This window comes from Colossoma macropomum, unplaced genomic scaffold (assembly GCF_904425465.1).
Source record: "Colossoma macropomum unplaced genomic scaffold, Colossoma_macropomum, whole genome shotgun sequence".
In the NCBI taxonomy this organism is placed as follows: Eukaryota; Metazoa; Chordata; class Actinopteri; order Characiformes; family Serrasalmidae; genus Colossoma; species Colossoma macropomum.
Window position 1 is genome coordinate 45,763,132 of NW_023494785.1, and position 25,374 is coordinate 45,788,505.

Sequence of the window (25,374 nt, forward strand, 5' to 3'; positions counted from 1 at the left end):
AACCTGCGTGTGTTTTAGCCACGCCCCCTAAAGCGGCCAAGTCGGCTCGCTGTAATGAAAATACGGCCTTCACTTAAACAGAGCAGCTACTGCAGATTTTACACATTTATAATGAAATATTAATACAAACTCCACTCTAAAACGAGCACAAATGAGGCTGTTATTTCTGGTCATCCAGATTCCGTAAAACTAACTGATCGTTTACGCCCACTTTTTCAATCTCAGCATTATTTTTGACTCACCAACTCATTCTATGTAAGAATGACAAACATCAATTCAGTTAAATTGTAATGTTAATGTATGCGCATCACTAATGCTCAACTATTAGCTTTAAAGGGGAACTCCATCGATTTTGCAAAATTAATGAATCATTTAATGGTTTTATAAAAAACACAATCATTCAGAGTATTTCGGTATGAAATGCGCCTTTCCAGAGAAATTTACAGAGTCAGAATTGTTCACCATTGTAGTACTAGGAACCAGACGTCCGTATCTCCACACTACAAATATCACCATTTTATCTGCCATCCACAGTGACCAGTGAACTTAAGTGTGTCTTCTAAGTTTTTGTATGTGACGCTGATAAAGATAAAATACTGCGAAACTGAAAAAATACGTTTTCTTTGGGCTCTATTTTTCCTAACAACGCCCTGAATGTACCTCTCCGCCCTGCACGCCTTTTAGGGAACGGTCCGACTGGAGAGACGCAGATTTACACACCCGCAGTTTCACTGCAGCAGAAACTGGAATCCGTGTTGAACAGCTGTAGCTACAGACTAGTAACAACAGAAGCACGTTGGCGCATTGATCTCAGTTGAGATGCTCAGATCTCAGTTTTGAGAGGAAACAAAACTACCACTAAACAATGTCTCAGGTATCAAGCAGCGCATTCATAACCATTGTGTGTAATAACTTAAAGGGATGCAGCTTTCAGAGCCATTAAACGCGTCAGACGTCTGGTTCCTGGTACTATAATGGTGAACAATTCTGACTCAGTAAATTTCTCTTCACACCGAACCACTCTGAATGATTCTGTTCACATCTAAACCATTGAATGACTAAGTAATTTTACAAAATTGGTGGAGTTCCCCTTTAACAATGATACCTTTATTAGTGCTAACTGATTAACTTTGTTCATGACTCTGCTGTGCATATTTTGGGCGTATATGGAGAGCGTGAATAAAGCCTGATGTGCAGCCGCTGTGGAGGATGGAACGAGTGTTCTTCCAGTGCGCCTTCAGTGTTTGTGTTCTTCGTTTCACATAGTTCAGACTGTTTGCAGTGAGGTTAGGTGAATGACGTGGCGTAGTCTGTATCAGGACTGATAGCACAGCACACATGGACACGCCTCTATTTCAAACGTTGCTCTAAAAACACTGAAGTGCTCGGTGTGATATTTTACACTATTCCAGCTTTTCCTCTGCACCTACACAGGACAGTGTTCTGTCGTGCTGAGCTCAGACACGTTTGGACTGCGCTCTGATTTAGATCCACATTCCACACATTCTGAGAAACGTCTCTGCTTTCACTCAAACCGCTGCGGCGGTGCAGCAGCCTCTGGAGTTCAGGCAGAGTTTTACTGCAGAGTGAACTGAGACTGTCAGAGCTGGGCCTTCAGTTCAGGACAGAAATATCAAAACTCACTCAAAAATGAGGAAACAAAACAACCTAATTGCTAATTTCTGCTAGCATTCCTATTGGATTCTGAATAGTATGTTAGCGCTAAGCTAACACTGGTGAATACGAGCATTTCTTGGCAGTTCTAGATTAAACAGGAACATTTGAATCTTGTATCAGACATTATCATATATCTGATCTTGTGTGTATCAGTGTTACAGTGACACAGAGCTGCCACCACTGTTTAACATTAACAACTAACTGGAACACTGATTAGACTACAGGTCACATTCACAGTCAGTGGCGTATCTAGAACTTCCAGAAGGCCAGTGACCCTTTTTTTTGTCCACTCATTATAATTCAAAGCGTGATTGGTTGGTTTCCTCGTCACTTCCTAATTTTGTTAGTAATTAGTTAATCTAATGTGTGAGGCCTTCAGTCCAGCTCCTGAAGTCCTAACCAGTGGGAGAGCAGCTCAGCTGAATCTACCACAGAGAGAAGAATCCTGATTGGACGATTTTCTGCTGGGCTTTTAAAGACTTTAACCCTTTTGTTTCCAGTCAAAACTGAGCAATGAAATAAGAGCTTAACTACATTACTTACTGAGTTTAAGTGCAACAAGCCTGAAAATTCTATTAAATGAAAATAAACTAAAAATTGCAGGTGTGTAATTTTTGTATTTTAAAGTTATTAGAAGGACCTGCAGGACCTGAAGGTTCTTCAGTGCTGGAGGATCTATTTACACAGTAGCTGAACATAGAGAATAAAAACACCAGTAAGCTTTTTAAGAAATGGTCATTTTTCTTTAATTATTAAAGATAAAAATTATATTGTTATGAGCTGCAAGGAGTTTCAGCCTGGACTGCTTTCTAAATGAGGCACAATACAGGGCAGCCAATGAAGACAGGCCTCATTTACATATATCAGTCTTAAAGACACAGTATCAGAAGCAGGCTGTGTAACTGTCAGGCGTTAAGAGAAGATGAAAGACAGTCATGTAGAAATGATTTGTGACACACAAACTCATGAGAAACCATCTGAAACATCCTAGAAGAGAAATGCAGGATGTGTTTAAATTTGAAATGCTATGATTATCATTTGGCGTATCATTGAAACAATAACAGCATCTTTGGCTCCTCACTGATCTGAACGGAGAGAATTTGTTCTTGTTGTATTTTATGTTTAAAAAGTGCTCAGTGCTGATAGAACAGTGAGCCTGTGGAACATGAGATGATCAAAGATACAGATCTGTCTGGAATCAACAGTGAGATGTTCCAGAAGCTTCTGCTGTCTGTGTTTAATGGGTTTCCAGGCAGTTACATAACAGTGTTTGGATGAGAGCTGCTGTGATGCTCTGTACTTTCCATTCTGCTGCTGAAAGAATGTCACAGTGTTGATGAAGAAACGATCCGTCAGTGCAGCCAGCTTGGAGATGAAGTTCTTCAGCTGCCAGTCATGAATGTATATCTTAGGCCGGAGTTCCTCACTGAGCTGTTGACATGTACATGTTTAAAGTCTGAGGCAGTAGTTTCCATCTACTGTGATTGGATGGATGACGTCTGATAAACGTCTGACAACGCGCTGTCTGCAGCTTTAAGATGAAGGAAAGTAATTATATTTGTTTCACAATGAGTTCTTTTAATTAATGACGTTAGTCCATGTTCTGAATCAGATCTGAGGTGTTGTCTGGCTTTAGAACATGAACTAACAGTGCAAGGTGGATCTTTTTCCCATCCTTTGTCATTCTTGTTAAACTGATAAAGCTGTGCAGCCGCCTTACCCACACAGAGCTACAGTAACGCCAGCAAACACACCCAGTTTATCAGACCTACAACAAAAATCACCAAAGCAAACCAAAAACCACCAAATCATACCAAAACCAGGAAGCCGTAGCAAAACCACACAAAAGCAGCAAAATCCTAAATAATTTAAGAAAATTAGAACAAAAGTACCAAACCATACTAAACATTACCAAACCATACCAATAACAATATACGTGTCTGACGAAGTTCCTGAGCAGAAAGCATGTTTATGTTCTCTGGTTTAAGCAGGCAGGTAACGTGGTGTTACTGCAGAACCCGCCGTGCTGAAGGGGGTTACTGGAGGAACTGGGAAAAGGGTCCACTGACATTGACTGAGAGGATCCTCCATCTTTCGGTGTGAGGAGAACACTAAACACGCTCAGTCACTGTGCTGGGCAGATGGGAAAGCTCCAGTGTTCGGAGGATGATTTCACTCTATGAAGGTCTAAGCGATTTATATCAGCTCTCTGTTTCAGTACGTCTGCCTTCCAGAGGGCGGACCCAGATTTGATTAGCCACCCACATCTGGGCATTTTTCACTTAGAATTTGCTGGTCAGACGTACTCAGAGCATCAGAAGTCTGACTTGTGAAACTAAACCCAGCTCAGTTTCAGGATTAGACATGAGGATTAGATTGGACAGCTCTGGTTTAGAGTGTTGTTTTTAAGGCTAAGTGTCCATATGAGTGTATAAAACGTTCTCAGCACTCAGAACTGTAGACGAGTGAACTGCTTAGAAGGCAGCAGTAGTAACTAACAGCTATCCTGCCATCTTGCTAACATTAGCCTGACTCCAAATAAAGAACGAATAGCTGCTTTTATATTTGCTCATATAGATGACTCTACTGAGCTGATTCAGAGGCAGAGCTGAGACTTTTAACTGATCTTAGACTTCAGACTAAAACCCTTTTGCTCTGAGTGACTCTAAACCTTAATTATGATTATTTTATTAAAACTAATGACTGAACATCCCAAAAAACCATAACTCTACCAAACTGTACCAAGTGTTTCAGTAGTGACTGTTTCAGTAGTGACTGTTTCGGTAGTGGCTGTTTCGGTAGTGTCTGTTTCGGTAGTGTCTGTTTCGGTAGTGTCTGTTTCGGTAGTGACTGTTTCGGTAGTGACTTTCAGTAGTGTCTGTTTCAGTAGTGTCTGTTTCAGTAGTGACTGTCTCAGTAGTGTCTGTTTCAGTAGTGACTGTCTCGGTAGTGACTTTCAGTAGTGTCTGTCTCAGTAGTGACTGTCTCAGTAGTGTCTGTTTCAGTAGTGACTGTCTCGGTAGTGTCTGTTTCAGTAGTGTCTGTTTCAGTAGTGTCTGTTTCGGTAGTGACTTTCAGTAGTGTCTGTCTCAGTAGTGTCTGTCTCAGTAGTGTCTGTCTCAGTAGTGACTGTCTCAGTAGTGACTGTCTCAGTAGTGACTGTTTCAGTAGTGTCTGTTTCGGTAGTGTCTGTCTCAGTAGTGTCTGTCTCAGTAGTGTCTGTCTCAGTAGTGTCTGTTTCGGTAGTGTCTGTCTCAGTAGTGACTGTCTCGGTAGTGTCTGTTTCAGTGACTGTTTCGGTAGTGTCTGTCTCGGTAGTGACTGTCTCAGTAGTGTCTGTTTCGGTAGTGACTGTCTCAGTAGTGACTGTCTCAGTAGTGTCTGTCTCAGTAGTGTCTGTTTCGGTAGTGTCTGTCTCAGTAGTGACTGTCTCGGTAGTGTCTGTTTCAGTGACTGTTTCGGTAGTGTCTGTCTCGGTAGTGACTGTCTCAGTAGTGACTGTCTCAGTAGTGTCTGTTTCGGTAGTGTCTGTTTCGGTAGTGTCTGTCTCGGTAGTGTCTGTCTCAGTAGTGACTGTCTCGGTAGTGACTGTCTCGGTAGTGACTGTCTCGGTAGTGTCTGTTTCGGTAGTGACTGTCTCGGTAGTGACTTTCAGTAGTGTCTGTCTCAGTAGTGACTGTCTCAGTAGTGTCTGTTTCAGTAGTGACTGTCTCGGTAGTGTCTGTTTCAGTAGTGTCTGTTTCGGTAGTGTCTGTTTCGGTAGTGACTGTTTCGGTAGTGTCTGTTTCAGTAGTGTCTGTTTCAGTAGTGTCTGTTTCAGTAGTGACTGTCTCAGTAGTGTCTGTTTCAGTAGTGTCTGTTTCAGTAGTGACTGTCTCGGTAGTGACTTTCAGTAGTGTCTGTCTCAGTAGTGACTGTCTCAGTAGTGTCTGTTTCAGTAGTGACTGTCTCGGTAGTGTCTGTTTCAGTAGTGTCTGTTTCAGTAGTGTCTGTTTCGGTAGTGACTTTCAGTAGTGTCTGTCTCAGTAGTGTCTGTCTCAGTAGTGTCTGTCTCAGTAGTGACTGTCTCAGTAGTGTCTGTCTCAGTAGTGACTGTCTCGGTAGTGTCTGTTTCAGTGACTGTTTCGGTAGTGTCTGTCTCGGTAGTGACTGTCTCAGTAGTGACTGTCTCAGTAGTGTCTGTTTCAGTAGTGTCTGTTTCAGTAGTGACTGTCTCAGTAGTGTCTGTCTCAGTAGTGTCTGTCTCAGTAGTGTCTGTTTCGGTAGTGTCTGTCTCAGTAGTGTCTGTTTCGGTAGTGTCTGTCTCAGTAGTGACTGTCTCGGTAGTGTCTGTTTCAGTAGTGTCTGTTTCAGTGACTGTTTCGGTAGTGTCTGTCTCGGTAGTGACTGTCTCAGTAGTGACTGTCTCAGTAGTGTCTGTTTCAGTAGTGTCTGTCTCAGTAGTGACTGTCTCGGTAGTGTCTGTTTCAGTGACTGTTTCGGTAGTGTCTGTCTCGGTAGTGACTGTCTCAGTAGTGACTGTCTCAGTAGTGTCTGTTTCAGTAGTGTCTGTCTCAGTAGTGACTGTCTCAGTAGTGTCTGTCTCAGTAGTGTCTGTCTCAGTAGTGTCTGTTTCGGTAGTGTCTGTCTCAGTAGTGTCTGTTTCGGTAGTGTCTGTCTCAGTAGTGACTGTCTCGGTAGTGTCTGTTTCAGTGACTGTTTCGGTAGTGTCTGTCTCGGTAGTGACTGTCTCAGTAGTGACTGTCTCAGTAGTGTCTGTTTCAGTAGTGTCTGTTTCAGTAGTGACTGTTTCGGTAGTGTCTGTCTCGGTAGTGTCTGTCTCGGTAGTGTCTGTCTCGGTAGTGACTCTCTCGGTAGTGACTGTCTCGGTAGTGTCTGTTTCGGTAGTGTCTGTTTCGGTAGTGTCTTTCAGTAGTGTCTGTCTCGGTAGTGTCTGTCTCGGTAGTGACTGTGTCAGTAGTGTCTGTTTCAGTAGTGACTGTTTCAGTAGTGACTGTTTCAGTAGTGACTGTTTCAGTAGTGACTGTTTCAGTAGTGTCTGTTTCAGTGACAATTTTAGCTCATTTTGAGCTCAGAAACTCAGCAGTTCATGACCAGCAAACACAGCTCTAAACAGCTGTTCCCACAGAAAATCACCACATTTTTCATTAAAACACTAAAAAGATGAAAATCTGTGTTTCGGTAGTCACGATTCTTAATGTTCCACACTGATTTTCAGACTTTGGGACTCATTTACTTCAAAACAGATCTAACTGCTCACCATGTGGCCATGAGGGACAGGGATGCAGCCTCACTTCCTGCTCTGAAATGCAGGGGCGTGGTTAAAATAAGACTCCGCCCACAGACTAAAACTGTGTTTCAGTAGTGACATGAAAACATTTAAAAACAAAAAATGTAAGTATTTTCAAAAGAGCACATTTAGAGGTTAGGGTTTGGGACAGACTCCCAACAGAAAGAACCCTGTAAATGATGATTTGTGTATTTCGCTGTTGTTGGAAACAAAACCTCATATTTCCAAAATAATGACTTTACAGGAGAAGGAAAAACCTGCGTTACTGTTAACGTAAATCAGTGGAGCCAGACTTTTTTCCAAGTCGTTCTGGGCCGTTTATTTTGGTCCATTTGTCATGAAATTTACATATAATGTAAAGAGTAACAGGTATTTTCAAATTATCAAAAACTGAATGATGGAGATACAAGGTTTTGTTCCGACAGCAGTGATATATTGATTACTTATATATTTATTATAGCTTATTATTGTCTCTATTCATGTTTTGGGTTTAAACAGATCAGAACAGAATCACTGTAAATATCTTGGGTCTGAAATTATTAATTGTTTTGATTGGCCGCAGTTTGAGCTAATCCAGTAGAAGGTTATGTATACAGTCGTTGGTTCAGCTCCTCCATGATTGTATCTCTTGCTCTCGTTCATACAGCTGGTGGGTTCTAGTTACAGTGGAGGATCTCGAGGGGAACCGGTGCTCCACCAAGCTGCTGCTTTTGTTCGATTGATTAAGAAGACATTTAAAAGCTTTGAGTGAGAGCGCAGAACATACAGCGCTGCAGCTGGGCTTCAGCTTGCGTCAGTACTGCTGGGTGAAAGGGTCAAACAAGGAAAATACTTTTAACTGGTAAAATATGTATTTTTTTACCAGTTACATGTTTTATTGATTCATTTTGCAAATTGCCTTGTAAGCTGGTAGTAAAACAGAGTGCCTGAGCGTCGGCCTCCACTCTGTGTTTTAATGAGCACACCTTCTTTTTTCATGCAGTACATCTATAAACCACAGCATCCCAGCATCCCCTCAGCAGCCCGTCAGTCAGCATCGCCACATGCATGCGCTTCTGTAATTAGGCAGACAGACAGGCTGGAAGAGGCAGCACTTTTCTGCTCTAATTGCTCATCACACTGGAGCATCCAGAGACCTTCAGTGGTCTCCGCTGTCCTCTCACACCCCCACAGGTCCGTCTCGCTGAGGAGGATGTCAGTGGGCCGATCAGCTTCCTCCTCTACTAACCCCATTAGAGCAGCCGCTCCACAGCAGTCTGCAGGCTGTGGCTCCATCCTAGAAAAACAACACTTAAAGGCCCAGAGCCTGCATTTCCTCTTCTGAGGTCCACTTACAACAGCAGAGTGGACTGTGCCTTACGGCAGCTCTGTTCTGATTGGCTGTCCTGTGTTGCACTGTTCAAAAAGCCGCTCAGGCTGAAACACTCCTTATAACCTCAGAGTGAGGGGTGAATTATTTCAAACTGTGGCAAAAAAACTATTAAAAAAACAGTAGATATTTACAGTGACTCTGTTCTGATCTGTTTGAACCCGAGACATTAATAAAGACAGTCATAAGTATATAAACAAAAATATGCACAATCATCATTTTAAGGATACTACATTTACGCTTCTGAAAATAATACATTTAATTTTTTTTTTTTTAGTTTTATTTTTTCTTTTGTATGTATGTATTTCTATGTCACTACCATCTGTAGGTGGTGCCTTATTTTAGGCAGACCCTCCCTTTTTTTGAATTTTTGGTTATAAATGTCTGAGACATTATTGGCAGATGATTTGAGAAGATTTTGGAAATATCCATTCATGGTGGAGGGATACATGCAGAGGCAAAATAGTCCCCAAAGAAAACTTCAGAATTTGATTTTCTACAGTTACCGTCTGTCTTGAGACATGTAACGATGGCTTTTCTCAGCATAATTAAACAGTTAAGATGTAAACAGAGTCGTTGAGTGGTTTGGTTTCTAGAGAAACTCACCGAGTCAGAACTGTTCACAGTGGTGGTGATAGGAACCAGACGTCCACCTCTAAAAGCTCCCTCACAGAAAGTTCCTACATGAAATGGTTATGAATTCACTGCCTGATGACTGAGACACTGTTTTATGATAGTTTAGAGAACTTAAACTCCATTCATGGTGGAGGGATACATGCAGGGCGCTGTGAGGCAAAATAGTCCCCAAAGAAAACTTATTATTTCAGATTTTCCACTATTTTCCATCATCAACATTCCATATAAACTCAGAAGACTCGTGTAGGTTCACTGGTGGTTCTGGATAGTAAATAAAATGTCTATATCTGTGTTGTAGTCATGGCGACCCCTGGTTCCTATCACCACCACTGTAAAGAGGTCAGAGTCAGTAAAAACTGGCCTTTAAAGTGCTGTGGGGAGCGATGCCTCCAGACCTGCTCACTGGGGTTTGCTTTCACTGTTGGCGTGTGTGAACTGTACGTAAGGACAGTGAAGTGCTTGTGCAGGAGAGGCACTCCTGTATTTACAGAATGCGCTCAGATCCTGCTTGGAGGAGCTCAGAGGAGCCACACAGGCTCCTCCTCCTGACGCTCACGGGTCGAATACTGCATTAAGCAGCATTACTCAGTTACACCACACCCAGGACCGGCTAAAGGAGCTGCTGCTCTCCATCCTGATCTCTGTCTGCTGTGTCTGTAGTGTACATACTCACAGAGACGGTTCTTCAAGGGTTCTTTAGTAAAGGCAATGGTTCTGTTTAGAACCCTGAGTTCTATATAGAACCATTTGCCTGCTTAAGTGGTTCTTTGCCTGGTGAAATGGTTCTTCAGATTGACAGAGAATGCATCATGGATGCTTCTGTATAGACACTTTATTAAAAGGGTTCTATGTAGCACCAAAAAAACCTTCATGTATTGTTACGATTTCAAGCTTGTGATGATGAGAGAACCCTCTGCATGATTAAAAGATTCTTGGCATCGTGAAATGGTTCTTCAGATTGATGGAGAATGTGCAGTAGATGTTTCTACATAGAACCTTTCTGAAAAGGGATCTATAACACCAAAAAACGTTCTTCTATTATAATAAGCTTGACATTGTAACAATAGAAGAACACTTTCATCAAGAAAGGAACCATTAAAGCATGCAAACGGTTCTATATAGAAGTCATGGTTCTGAACAGCACCATTCCCTTCACTAAAGAACTCTTGAAGAACTACAGACACAGCAGACAAGAATCTTTTAATCAGGCAAAGGGTTCTTCGAATTGTCATGGTTCTATATACAACCATTTTCTTTACTAAAGAACCCTTAAAGAACCATCTTTTAAAGAGTGTACAGCACATAATCAGCCTGTCGGAGAGAAACATATTAGAGAAATAACGCTGATATTTCAGTCAGTAGTTTATCACTGACGTCTGTAATGAAGGAGTGAGTTCTGAGCTCCTCTCAGCTCGAACAGATTTGACTTATTTGCTTTAGTTTTATCTTTGTTTATTCTTCCTCTCTCTCTTCATCAGCTTATCTGACACTCATGAATCAGCAGCGAGAAGTAAAAGCTGTTTTTGAGCCGGGAGCAGAACAGAGAACGGATCTCTGGTCCTCCTGAAGTCGGTGGTCTGGGGGAACTCTGCTGGGTCCGCTGCGCGTGTGGAAGCTCTCCGCTCCCGGCGCCGTGTGTGGGGCTGCGTGGTTGGTTCATTCTGTAACGTGGCTGCTTTGACTTGTCGCGTCATTCCCATTTCGAGTGTGGTGACGGGGAGAGGACGGCTGTGGACAGAAACAGCTGCTCTTCACCGCTTCAGTGTTTGTATCCAAGGGAAATAATAAAAGGCAGCAAACAGATGAAGCTGCTCGCAGAGAAGTGCGTGTGGAATTGTGCAGTCCGTCCACGGCTCGGATAGAATTCTTGAGTGTGAAAGCAAACCAGAGATGATGAGCTCCTCCCCCAGACGAGCCCAGAATCAGTCCTGGGTGCGACTGAGGTATTCGGGACAAGTGTGAAAACAACCTAAAATATCTCTGGGATGTTGTTTGAATAAATTGCTCAATGATAAATTCATTAAAGTGGAATTTAACCGTAACTTTATTACATCGTATTTTTTTCTGTAATGTCACTATGGCTGTTATTTATGTTGTAATTTAATCTGTCTTATTACTGAGGCTTATTATTCAGTAACTACAGGGACTTCAATGCAAACTGGTGGAGCTATTCTTAGGTTATAGAAGCATGTAATAAAACTTTGGGCCACCGGTGGGCCCTGACCATTTAAGAGGTTAAGCAGTGCTATCCCATCAGGATTAATTCGCCAGAATTTTCTCGAGGTTGGTTCAGTTTCAGTCTCAAAACATGACCGTTTGGTTTGAGTCGGGCTTGATTTGGCCTCAGGCTCTCGATGATTTGGTTTGGGTTGGACATGAAGTTCACTGGCTGTATTCGGATTCGGGCCAAAATTTAGGCCAGATTAAAGCTCTAGTCCGTAGTAACGCTAGAGATTAGGTTGAAAAATGCAGTAGCCGCTTTCTGCAGTGCCCCCTAGTGGCCAGAGGAATGGAAATTGACTTTTTATAGATATTTTTATTGATGGAATTGAAATAAATATTTGTCCCCGTAACTCTGTTACACGATGAACTAGGACTCTGTCGCCTCTCTGTGTGTGAAATGTTGAGCTGCTAGCGATCAATGAGAGGTGAAAGGGTTGCTGTGAAAAAAAATTCGCACCTCTTCACGAAGACGGCCGTGCCGAGATAAAAGGGTCAACTACAGCTTTCTACGTATCAAACAGTCCTGCAGAACAGACGCAATAAACACACACAGCATTTATACACAAACACTTTTGTAAATGGAGCAGCAGCAATAATGTTCTGGATCAAATTGTCCTGATGCATGTTTAACCAAAAGTACTTAAAAATATATATTTGTCTCCATAAACATTATCTTCAGCTCAGTGAATACCAATTCAATCAATATTTAGTGTGTTTCACTCATTTTTCATTAAAAAAATAGTTTTTTTCTGTACATCTGCAAAAACTAGCAGTTCAACACATTTGTTTTTATTTATTCTGATTGACACTTTTGAAAACATTTTTGATATATTTTCTGTCAGTGTTGATTAATATAAACAAAACATCTCTTCTGTTCCAGCTCAAACTGACCCTTTCAATCCAAATCACACTACATGAGCCATAAGTCCAGCAGAGAAAGTTTCACTGTGCAAAAATGATTATAGATATTTTTCCTGTATTTTTAAACTCGTTTTATAGCTGCTTTTGAAAAGAGGTTAATGATACGAGCACCATCTCCGCCACATAAAAATAGTGTGTCACATTCATAATTGGCTGGAAGCAGCTCTGCTTAGACGCTGCCCCGAGGCGGTGCGTGCATAACAACACTGTTCCACCTCTTCCTGCAGACGAGATCACAGCAGGGGAGCCAGTGATGAAAGATTTACAGAAACCACATAAAGAAATCCTGCTGTATTCATCATAGTGGATGTTGTGTGGGGGGGCGTTGCTTTGTTTTGACTGTAGTATTGATGCTGATGGGGGGGGGATTCCGTCCACTCTGAGCTGTGTATGTGTGTAAATGAGACCACTGAGGGTTAATGGAAAGGAGAAGAGATGCTGTAGCCGCTGATGGACGCGCGGTGAGTGAGCGTGACAGATCAGGCGAGTGTGCAAGATTGATAACACCCGAGTGACGAGGTGATCACAGAACCCCACAGTGAAAACGCAGCTCTCAGACTGCCCAGCGCACAACACTGCACTGACTGCAGCCGTGAGAGAGCCAACCAGGTTTATATGACCATTTATAAATCCCTTAACCTTAGAAGGGCAATTCCACCAACATCTCTGCGTAATTCAGATATGTACACTGAGGGAATCAGAGCGGTTTGGTGTGAGATGGTTCAGATGTCTTTACAGTGGTGGTGATAGGAACCAGGGGTCGCCATGACTACAACACAAATATAGACATTTTATTTACTATCCAGAACCACCAGTGAACCTACACGAGTCTTCTGAGTTTATATGGAATGTTGATGATGGAAAATAGTGGAAAATCTGAAATAATAAGTTTTCTTTGGGCCTATTTTGCCTCACAGCGCCCTGCATGTATCCCTCCACCATGAATGGAGTTTAAGCTCTCTAAACTATCATAAAACAGTGTCTCAGTCATCAGACAGTGAATTCATAACCATTTCATGTAGGAACTTTCTGTGAGGGAGCTTTTAGAGGTGGACGTCTGGTTCCTATCACCACCACTGTGAACAGTTCTGACTCTGTAAGTTTATCTAGAACAGAGCGTTTCACACCAAACCACTCTGAATGAACGTTGTTTCACTTTAAATCCTCCTTTTCTCTCACATCAGCTGTGACAGCTTTCTCTGCTTTTCTTAAATCTCTTCCTCTTGAGACAGTCATGCAAGAATTCTGACAAATCGGTGGACTTCCCCTAAACTCCAACACTGTGTATACTGAATAATTCATAGCAGATACTGAATATATCTGTAGAGTAGATCCCAAATAATTTGTAGTAGAGACTCAGTAATTCATAGAGATGCAGAATATTTATAGTAATTACTGAGTAACTGTTAGCAGTTACTTAATCCATAATATTAATAACTGAATAATAGAGCTCATGTACAGTAATGAGTCCGGAGTTTTAGGGGTTAATCTGTACAGATGAATAAATCATTAATTATGTATAAGGCTGTGAATATGAATATGAATGGGGAGGGGGGGTGCACTGTGTCAGTGCATGATAAAATAACCCTGTGTGATGAAAGCTGTTTGATGTGGGCTGGGTAGCTGAGGTGGGGGGGTCTGTTTTGGGGGTTTTTTGTGATGTAAATCAGGAAGAGAGGGAATCTCCTTGGTGATAAAATACCCCCCCCCCTCTGCAGCCGGTGGGTGACGCAGCAGTCCGAGTGTGTGTGAGGAGAGGAGAGACGCTGCTGCTCCACACGGCGTCGTCACCGCCGCCCCCCTCTGCCACACACAGGTAACACACAGCCTCTCTCTCTCTCTATCTCTGTCTCTCTCTCTCTCTCTCTCTCTCTCTCTCTCTCTCTCTCTCTCTCTCTCTCTCTATCTCTGTCTCTCTCTCTCTCTCTCTCTCTCTCTCTCTCTATCTCTGTCTCTCTCTCTCTCTCACGCTTACGCTCGTTTTCTGCCTATAATCACTCTCTCTCTCTCTCACATTCTCTGACCAGCCCTCTCTCACCCTCTCTCTCTCTCTCTGTGTATATATATCTTTCTCTCTCGTCTGAGAGTTGCTCTCTCTCTCTCTCCTCCCTCCTTCACTCTCCTTTGTCCTTCTCTTTTCTTTTTCTTTTTATTCCTCCATTTCTTTCTCTCTTCTTGTCCCTCCTCCCACTCCCTCTGCCTGCTCTCTCTGTTTCTGTTTCTCTTTCTACCCCTCTCTCGTTTTCTCCTCTCTCTCTCTGTTTATCCCTCCCATCTCTCTCTCTCCTTCCTTCCTTCTCATCTCCATCCCTCTCTTTTCTCTCTGTTCCTCACTCACTCTCTTCTCCTCTCCCTCCCCTCTCTCCTCCCCCTCTCTATCTCTCTCTCTTTCTCCTCTCTCTCTCTTTCCTCCTCCTCCTCCCCTCTCTCTATCTCTCTCCTTTTCTCCTCTCTCTCTCATCCCCTCTCACTCTCTCTCTTTCTCTCTCTCTCTCTTCCCCTCTCTCTCTCTCCTCCCCTCTCTCCCTCCTCTCTCTCTCATCTCCCTCCCCTCTCTCTCTCTCTCTCCTCCCCTCTCTCTCTCTCTCTCTCTCTCCTCCCCTCTCTCCCTCCTCTCTCTCTCATCTCCCTCCCCTCTCTCTCTCTCTCTCTCCTCCCCTCTCTCTCTCTCTCTCTCTCCTCCCCTCTCTCTCTCTCTCTCTCTCTCCTCCCCTCTCTCCCTCCTCTCTCTCTCATCTCCCTCCCCTCTCTCTCTCTCTCTCTCTCCTCCCCTCTCTCTCTCTCTCTCTCTCCTCCCCTCTCTCCCTCCTCTCTCTCTCAGTCTCTCTGCCGCGCTGGTTGAGGATGTGCTGCATTGCCTGGCTCTCTCTGCCGTGGAGCTCTCTGAGCCGGAGCGTGAGAGGCTGACATTAGCTGTTAGCGGGGGAATCTGGGGGGCTTCCTATAGCCGGCTTTCACTCACGCTGCCCCAAGGAACTGTGGGTAGATGCTGTAGGTCCAGGCTGGGGCTATGGACCCTCCGCTGGAGGGCAGGCTGCTGCTGGTGGCTCTGGTGGAGCAGGAGGAAGACGAGGACGAGGACGAAGGCACCGACAGCAGCAGCAGCAGCAGCGAGATGAAGACGCTGCCCACCTTCGACGTGCCGTACTTTCGCTACATCGACGACGAAGGCACGGAGGAGGAGGAGTGGTGCAGCAGCAGCCGCTCGCTGTCCTCCATCGAGGAGGAGAACTCCACTGACTCCTCCTGTCTCTCCCGCAGGTACGCCGCCGTCCCCGCGCCGCCACAGAAGGTTCTGGAACACCTGCTGAGCCACCTGAGGCTGGACCAGGAGCAGGGGAGCCCGCAGGCTGGAGAGACAGGTAAGATACACCTGTATACAGTTATGTAACATGCTGGCAAATATGCAGAGTACAGTACTATGCATATACGGACATTGTTGGGTAGCAGTGTTTTAGAGAGTAACTTCTTACATAACTTTAAAATATAAGTCTTTATATGAAGAGACTTTTTACACTGTTACTGCAATTAAAAGTAACCTTTTCATTACACTGTAGCTGCAATTTCAAGATACTTATATATTACAACATTACTGACATTACAAGTAACTCATTATATTGCAACGTTACTGCAGTCAAACGTAACCTGTTACACTGTTACTGCAGTCAAACGTAACCTGTTACACTGTTACTGCAGTCAAACGTAACCTGTTACACTGTAACTGCAGTCAAACGTAACCTGTTACACTGTAACTGCAGTCAAACGTAACCTGTTACACTGTTACTGCAGTCAAACGTAACCTGTTACACTGTTACTGCAGTCAAACGTAACCTGTTACACTGTTACTGCAGTCAAACGTAACCTGTTACACTGTAACTGCAGTCAAACGTAACCTGTTACACTGTTACTGCAGTCAAACGTAACCTGTTACACTGTAACTGCAGTCAAACGTAACCTGTTACACTGTTACTGCAGTTAAAAGTAACTTGTATTACAGTTTTACTGCCATTTAAAGTAACCTGTCACATTACAAGCCTGACATTAAAAGTAACTCAATTAAAAATAGCTGGTTACTTTACACTGTAGCTGCCTTTGAAAACTTTAACCTGCTGTTTTCTTTGGGGCCAGTTTGGCCCTGTTCAGTGTTTAACATCTCTAAACAAATGATTGGTGCCTTTTTTTCTTTTGAAAAACCTGGATGTTTAAATTGCGGGGGTCAAATTGACCCCCAGGATAAAGATGTTAGTGAGTTTGAAGGTAACGGGGGGGTTGATGCTGTGATGTTACGCTCAGTTACTCTGTTGACTTTGCTCAGTTTACAGTTGAGGAGTGTCGGCTGTAAAATGTCAATACAGACTGTTTACTGATTCTCAGTGTCGTCACTGGCTGGAGCTGCAGCAGCTTCTTTATATGTTACAGTTCAGCCTCATTTACACAGACACACCTTAATGAAGTCAGTCAGCCGAGACGTGTTCAGTGTCTGAAGTCTGATTCTTTAGTTTTAGCACTGGAGCTACAGAGCTTATGTGGCTAATAATTAGCACTGGAGCTACTGGGCAATGCAGCTAATAAGTAATTAGCACTGGAGCTACTGGGCAATGCAGCTAATAAGTAATTAGCACTGGAGCTACAGGGCTAATGTGGCTAATAATTAGCACTGGAGCTACTGGGCAATGCAGCTAATAAGTAATTAGCACTGGAGCTACAGGGCTAATGTGGCTAATAATTAGCACTGGAGCTACTGGGCAATGCAGCTAATAAGTAATTAGCACTGGAGCTACAGGGCTTATGTGGCTAATAATTAGCACTGGAGCTACTGGGCAATGCAGCTAATAAGTAATTAGCACTGGAGCTACAGGGCTAATGTGGCTAATAAGTAATTAGCACTGGAGCTACAGGGCTAATGTGGCTAATAATTAGCACTGGAGCTACTGGGCAATGCAGCTATTAAGTAATTAGCACTGGAGCTACAGGGCTAATGTGGCTAATAATTAGCACTGGAGCTACTGGGCAATGCAGCTAATAAGTAATTAGCACTGGAGCTACAGGGCTAATGTGGCTAATAATTAGCACTGGAGCTACGGGGCAATGCAGCTAATAAGTAATTAGCACTGGAGCTACAGGGCTAATGCGGCTAATAAGTAATTAGCACTGGAGCTACAAGGCTAATGCGGCTAATAAGTAATTAGCACTGGAGCTACAAGGCTAATGTGGCTAATAAGTAATTAGCACTGGAGCTACAGGGCTAATGCGGCTAATAAGTAATTAGCACTGGAGCTACAGGGCTAATGCGGCTAATAAGTAATTAGCACTGGAGCTACAGGGCTAATGCGGCTAATAAGTAATTAGCACTGGAGCTACAAGGCTAATGTGGCTAATAAGTAATTTGCCCTGGATGAATGATTGAAAATATTAAGCTATTTAAGCTCCACCCCCACGACGTTACAACGTTTATAATATCAAAGCTATGTGAGTTTAGGGCTGTCACAGTTATTTCATTAAAATCTATTTCTTGTTAAAGAAAAAAGTTGATTGAAGTTTCATTTCCAGTGATGAGATTTTTAGTTTATTAATCAGTGTATCTGCAGGTCAGAATAAATGCTAGACTACACTGTTAGTCTTAATCAGTAGTATTAGAGTTTATCATCACTCAGACTAGCAAGTTGATTTTTTTGTCCGTATAACCAAATAAAACGATATCCTCCAGTATTATCAACTGAGGTTCTAATTACACGTTCAGACTGATTTTTACTGACAGCAGTTTTAGATTTTAGCCCCTGTTTTCAGTTTCAGGTGAATTTTAAAAACAAATTCAGTTCATACATGTGAATGACGTTTTCTAGAGAAAATTAATTTCGGTTGTCAAAACTGAATTTTTGCTAGTAGAAATTTAAAATTAGTGAGTGGAGTTTTTAGTAGTATTGAGTTCCTGAGATTTGGAGCTGAAAACTAAAACCAGCTTCTGCAGTCATTAGAATTTCAGGATGTTATTATAACTTTAAGCTGTAAATAAAAAAGCAACAGGTTCAACTTGAATTCATGTCAGTAAAAATTGTTGCTGCAGTTGTAATGAATAAAGCTTAAACCCTTAATAATGACAGATTAAATCTAAATGCTAAAATGGACTTTGTACAGTTAAAAATTGACTTATAAAATATTAGAATTAGATTTTTTCCAGAGGAAGCTTTATTTCTTGAGTAAAAGTCAGACATTTGTATCAAACTTGCTATCCACTGTCAGCACTTCCTCTCTTACAATTTGAGTCTCTGTTTCTAAGAATTTAGTTTTTTTTGTTTTGTTTTAGATTCTTTTAGCAGCCAACCGGAGCTTCACTTGGCATGTGGTCTTAAATATGTATGAGCTCATTTGCATGTTGATTTTGATTGGCTTTTGGCTAGCATGAAAATAGCAAAGTGTTAATAAGCTCTAATTTACTGTGGCGTAGCGCTGTTACTGCCCAGCCTGGGGGGCAGTCGTGGGCTTGTGACCGGAAGGTCGCCGGTTGAATCCTCTGAGCCAACAGTACATGACTGACGTGCCCTTGAGCACCTAACCCCCAACTGCTCCCTGGGCGTTGTGGATAGGGCTGCCCACCGCTCTGTGCAAGTGTGCTCACCGCCCCCTAGTGTGTGTGTTCACTAGTGTGTGTGTAGGTGGTGTTTCACTGCGCGGAACGTGGAGGTGAAATTTCCCCGTTGTGGGACTAATAAGGGTCACTAACTTAAGCTAGTCACTAGCTTAAACTTAACTTTTTATCAGTCTGGCCCGGTGTCTCTTGGGCCGGGCCGGGCCGGGCCGGGCCGGGCCGGCTCACTGTTTGTTTAGCTTCAATCCAGCCAGGGGAGAGAGACACATACAGACTGCTGGTGAGAGACTCTGTGCTAAATTCTGTCCCCCTTCAGAAACAGGACAGGAGCTTCTCTCCAGGGATTAAATCTAGCAGTTTAGAGTATTTTAGGAAAATAGGCTGATAAAAAAGGACTCTGACGCATTAGAGGTGTAACAGCGCTCATACGTTCAGGTTAGACACGCCTTTCGACTTTTTCAGCTTCTGCTGCTCAGCCCAACAAAACAAACCCCAAAAAATCACAACCCCCAGCGTTTATAAGGGTGTGTCCATAGCATAAGCCCCGCCCCCTCTCTGCCCACTTTGATAAGCTGCACCCAGATACCCAGTTTTGATTACTGACATTGGTTTCTGTAAAAGGCCCTCACAGAGCAGGTACTGTTTGGGTGGTGGGTCATTCTCAGCACTGCAGTAACACTGACGTGGTGGTGGTGTGTTAGTGTGTGTTGTGCTGGTCTGAGTGGATCAGACACAGCAGTGCTGCTGGAGTTTTTAAACACTGTGTCCACTCACTGTCCACTCTATTAGACACTCCTACCTTGTCAGTCCACCTTGTAGATGTAAAGTCAGAGACGATAGCTCATCTGCTGCTGCACAGTTTGTGTTGGTCATCTTCTAGTCCTTCATCAGTGGTCACAGGACGCTGCCCACAGGACGCTGTTGGCTGGATGTCTTTGGTTCTCAGTCCAGCAGCGACACTAAGGTGTTTAAAAACTCCAGCAGCACTGCGTTGTCTGATCCACTCAGACCAGCGCAACACACCACCACCACCACCATGCCAGTGTCACTGCAGTGCTGAGAATGACCCACCACCCAAATAGTACCTGCTCTGTGAGGGTCCATGGGGGTCCTGACCACTGAAGAACAGGGTATCAGAGTATGCAGAGAAACAGATGGACTACAGTCTGTAACTGTAGATCTACAGAGTGAGACTGTGTGGTCAGTGGAGCTGATAAAGTGGACGGTGAGGGTAGACACTTAAAAAAGATGGTTCTTCAAGGGTTCTTTAGTAAAGACAGTGGTCCTGTGTAGGATCATGAAAACTCTCAGAACCATTTGCATGATTAATGGTGAAATGGTTCTTCAGATTGTTAGAGAATGTGTGGTATATGGTTCTATATGGCAGCCAAAAGGGTTCTGGTGTTCTGATGTCAAGCTAGTAACAGTAGACTCAACACCTTCTCCATCAGTGTGAAGAACAGTGGCATATAGTGATGCGCTGATACTTGGTGTTACACTGCAGCGCTGGGGTTTTACAGAGGAGAGACGGACGCTGGGAGAAGCTTTGTTCTGTCAGGCTCTGTAATCACTCGGCCTGTTCCTCGCCCCCCCGCGGTGCTGTTTGATGTAGCGGTATTGATCCGGGTTCTCTCCAGAGGAACCGCATTACTCTGTAGTCTAAACCCTGTAGACACAAGTCAAATGCACAATCGAAGACGCCGCAGATGGAAGTGATGCGTCAGAAGAGGCTGTGTTAGACTTCATGCTTCAGCTCTTACTGTGTCTGAATATCCTCTCATTCTTCATCCCTTCCTCTTCCTCTCTGGGCACAGATCTGAAGAAACGTCCCACATTCATCAGACCACCATACTTGTTTTTCTTTGGACAGCGACGACATATTGTGAATATATAAGTATGGAAGTTACATATAACCAATTTAAATGGATGCTGTTCGATGTTCGTCCATGTTATGTCAATGCAGTGCAGTTTCTATTTATTTGTTTAATGTATTGTAAAAGAATTAGACATAAAATATCAAATGTGCCTTCATTTTTTGGGGAGGCCACATCTTACGTTCAGTTTATTCCCCAGTATGTTAAGTTCAGTAAAAATCTGTGAATCTGTATTTGTGTTTGGTGGGGCTGTTGTTCAAGCTGAATACTGAGCGTTAGCTTTAGCTGTGGCTGTGCTACTCTCAGCTATCTGCAGTCCTGCTGAGTTAGTGCTAACTTCATTAAAGCCATTAATCGCTGCTGTACGGCCTCCCTCTCTCTCTCCTCTCTCTCTGTCTCTCTGTCTCTCTCTGTCTCTGTCTCTCTCTCTCTCTCTGTCACTCTCTGTCTCTCTGTCTGTCTGTCTCTCTGTGCCTCTCTCTCTCCTCTCTCTCTCTCTCTCTCTCTCTCTCTCTCTGTCCTCTCTCTCTGTCTCTCTCTGTCTCTCTCTGTCTCTCTGTCTGTCTGTCTCTCTGTGCCTCTCTCTCTCTCTCTCTCTCTCTGTCTCTCTCTCTCTGTGTCTCTCTCAGTGTCTCTCTGTCTCTCCGTCTCTCTCTCTCTCTGTCGCTCTCTGTCTCTCTGTCTGTCTGTCTCTCTCTGTCTCTCTCTCTCTCTCTCTCTCTCTCTCTCTCTCTCTCTCTCTCTCAGTGCTGTTTAAGTGTTGCAGTTAAAAGGTGCTGCTGACGCCGTTCAATAGGACTGTCCCACCGAGACTCACGCACTTCTTTTTTTAACAGGCCGAATTAATTAAAACCACATTTCCTTGCTTTTTATAAGAGTTTATTGTAGGATTGTTACTGATTTTAAAAATAGTACCATTCTGCCTGTTTTGTACAAACCCAAATAAAAAAGAAATACAGAAAGAAATTAAAAAATACAAACATTTTTTCTTTTACAAGTATTTACTTGAAAACAGCACAAAGAAGAGATATTAAACATATTACCTTTTCATCTTTATAGATTTTTGTAAACATGTGCTAATTCCAAATTTGATGCATGCAGTGCGTTCCAATAAAGTTAGGACAGGGCAGCGTAAGACTGGGACATTTGTGGAACGATTAAAAACACCTGTTTTGTAACTTACCACAGGTGAGCAGGGGGGGGTATTAGTGGGTAACCTGAAGATTTGTGGAAGCAGCATTAGCACTGATCACATTTAGAGCAACAAACGCTGCCTTTTAGACGCCGTCTTTTTCAGGGACCTCCATGATTATTTCAACATGACACATCAAGAAACGTACTGTATGCATTACAGCAGCACGGCTGTGTAATCGGAGAGTGAGGGTTCTAGACTGACCTGCTTGCAGTCCAGAACTGCCTCCCACTGAAAATGTGTGGCCCATTGTGAAGCGCATTATTCAACAGTGGAGACCCTGAACTGTTATAGCTGTAACAGTCGGTGTCCTCAGCTCCTAAACGATTACTGAACGTTGTTTAAAGGAAAGGCGATGTAACACAGAGGTAAACACACACCTGTCCCAACTTTTGTGGAACATGTTGCAGGCATTAAAGTTGGAATAAACATATAGCAATGAAGTTAATTAGCTGAAAGATTACATAAGCGGTCTTCTGTACTGTTTTCAGTCAGATGCAGGTCAAAAAGGATTGGCAAATCACTGCTGTCTGTTTTTATTTACATTTTTTCCTACTGTCCTAACTGCTTTGGAATTGGGTTTGGATTGGTTTCTTATATGATGTCACAAAAACAGCCTTTTCAGCCTACAGCAGTTTAGCCTCGCCCACTCAGGCTGGACTCTTTCTTGAACTACATCTGTCAATTGTGCAAAAACACCATAAACCACTGGGCGCCCATGTAGAGCCTGTATGCGGGAAGCACTGCTGTTATGGGGCAGAGAGAGAGATTCCCAGGTAGCATGTTGGGGGGGATTCGGGGGGATTCCCGCTGCATTAGGTGTGGTTGCTTGGCACATTGTTGCCGTGTGAGCCTTTGATAGCAGGAGTATTGATGTAACACAGCCATAGATGCTTCTGAGGGACCATCAGCAGATTCATACGCAGCCCCTGTTTACGTCCTCATGGAGACGCCAGATCGGCACATAAATGAAATGTGTTTGTTGGTGAAGGTAAGATGAGCTTTGAAGGTCTTGGTTGGTTTGTAGGGGAGAGAGGCGACTTTACTGCCTGCACAAGTTGCAACATTCATAATATGAATCTCTCAGTGAACATGATGTCATTATGTACAGCATCTCTACTGCCAGATGTCAGTTGCCGCTGGGCAAGAAACATTTTTTGTCTTTGTTTTTTGGCAATTTGGACTGAAATTGGAAGCATGTCTGTAAACTGAGGAGCTTCAGTGACCATACGGTCCAGTACGTTACCTGCTGGCGTATGGATCTGTATAGATTGTTTTTCAGCAGTTATGCTTAGTAATTCAGTTCAATCATGCAGCATTCCCTCCACAGAGAATTCAGCCAGTACATACAACAAAACACAGAGAAACCTGATCAATTTGATCGTCAATACCAGCAGAAGCGAAACCTTGGACAGCTTGACTGAAAAGCTGATTGATCACTTTTTCAATAGAACTCGTTTCTTCTGTTTTTAATCTGGGGTTTGGATGAAACAGTGATTGTAAATTAAAAGGAGGAGAATCTTTTTCTATTATCACGTTTTTAAGAGTCATTAAAAGATTCTTAGTCATAAACGAGTGTGAAATGTGCTGCAGTGACTCCTCTTATTTCTCCACAGTGGAGGATCATGTGTTGTCACTGAAGGGGCACAGATGTCCTTCAGAATCTGAAGAATCCCCTGTTTACTGGTTTGTTGTACGTTCAGATCAGGAGAGTGGAATGGAGGTTGATTAGATGCTGTAACTAACCGTCAGGTCTGTGGAACTCGAGCATCAGCTGATTTTAGTGGCCAGTTAATGTATCAGTCTGACCCCACAGGCCTGAAGAGCTGCTGTTACCCTCATTCATGGGAACCAGGAGAATTCAGACACAGCTTGTTAGTGTCGGTATGGATTTAGATCTGTCCGCTTTAATACGGCGACTGTGCCTTAATGACTATTGACAAACTGCAATAGTGTGTTAAATGTGTTACTGCAGTTCAGCCTGAAGTAGAATTTCACAAACAGCAGAATCAGCAGTTCACATCATCCTAGCGAATGTGCGCCGCCCTGCACAGCAGCAAGACGGAGCTACCCAGACGGAGCTACGTTAGCAGGCTGAGATAACAGTTTGGTCACGTAGGCTAATGTTGCTAAACGAACAGCTGATAAATAGCATTGCGCACGTGGATTCATGCTAATTGGTACCTTCTAGCTTCCATTATTATTATTATAACTGTTCTGTGTTGTGTGACTGCTACTGGCTGCTGAATTTCCAAATAAAGTATCTATCTGTCTATCTATCTATCTATCTATGTATCAGTCTGTATGTCTGTCTGTCTGTCTGTCTGTCTATCTATCTATCTATCTATCTATCTATGTATCAGTCTGTCTGTCTGTCTGTCTATCTATCTGTGTATCTGTCTGTTTGTCTGTCTATCTATCTATCTATCTATCTATCTATGTATCAGTCTGTCTGTCTGTCTATCTATGTATCACTGGTATCATGAGGCATGTTAGAAAGTTGAGATCATGTTAGATAAAAATAATGAAATGAAACTACGCCCTGATACCGATATCCAAGTTGATTAATGCTATTTCATGGCTGGCTTCCATTCACACAGCTATCTGAGATAACTGTTTGATCCTGTAAGCCACTGAGCAGTGGCCTCATGCTAATTGGTAGCTACCAGCTTGGTCAACTATGCTAATGCTGCTCAACATAAATGAAAACGACCCGCCACCAAACAGCGTTATGCAAATGGACTCAGGCTACTTCAGGGCTGCTAGCTTCCTTTCACTGTTAGCCAATTTATCAAGCTGAGATAAAAGGTCAGTCAAACAGACATGAATGAATGAAAACAGCCTCCGATGGTTTTCGCGCTGATGTGAGGATAGCTTCCGTTCACTGTTAGCCACGTTAGCGTGTTTAGCTCCGCTGTGTGCTGCATGGCTCTGTAATGTCAGTAGAGCAGTACTGGTTTAGGGTGTGGGGTGAGGCTCTGCTCTGCTCCACTGTCTCCTTTATCTTCCTTTAATGAAGTCGCTGTAGCCGCGCTGTTCAGGCTGGATCGCTGCTCAAGGCCTGCTGAAGGTAATTGGTGAGCAGTGGTCAATGAGCAGCAGTCAAAATCAGTCCAATACGGATGACAGGAGAGCTTAATGAATCGCTGAGCTCAAACTGGAGTCGATGATTACATCCAGCCACCCCCACACAAACCCTCTCAGCACATCTGCTGGAAGAAAAGGGGAAATAATTCAGGTAAAATGCTCATTCAGTGTGTTACAGTCTGAAGGCGACGATTGTGCATCGAACAGCACTGACTATAATAATATAAAAACCAAGAAGGGACTTAGATGCAAGGCCTCGGCTGACAACGTAAAATATAATAAAATATGCAATTTTTTCAGTAAATAATTAATTATTAATAATAATCAACTGAAGTATTCTGCCAAGAAATGTTCCTTTACGGTATGGTATTGTTGCCAATACGACTTTTCGTCGTATAATAATGAACATATGATAACACAGCACTGTTTAATGCAAAACGTTTGCTGTATAAGTACTTTTTCGGTCTAAATTAGCACCAATTTTAATTTATTTAGCACCAATCCAGCGGTGCCCTCTTC

At 43.1% G+C, this 25,374-nt stretch overlaps 1 protein-coding gene across 1 annotated transcript in view; it reads left to right on the forward strand.

The window, feature by feature from the left end:
• Positions 1-25,374, forward strand: part of rapgef5b (Rap guanine nucleotide exchange factor (GEF) 5b) — a 75,920-nt gene that overhangs the window by 28,181 nt on the left and 22,365 nt on the right. The window contains exons 10-11 of the mRNA XM_036596611.1: positions 13,835-13,932; positions 15,378-15,478. Of these exons, the coding sequence (XP_036452504.1) occupies positions 13,835-13,932; positions 15,378-15,478 (199 nt within the window). The remainder of the gene's footprint in view (positions 1-13,834; positions 13,933-15,377; positions 15,479-25,374) is intronic.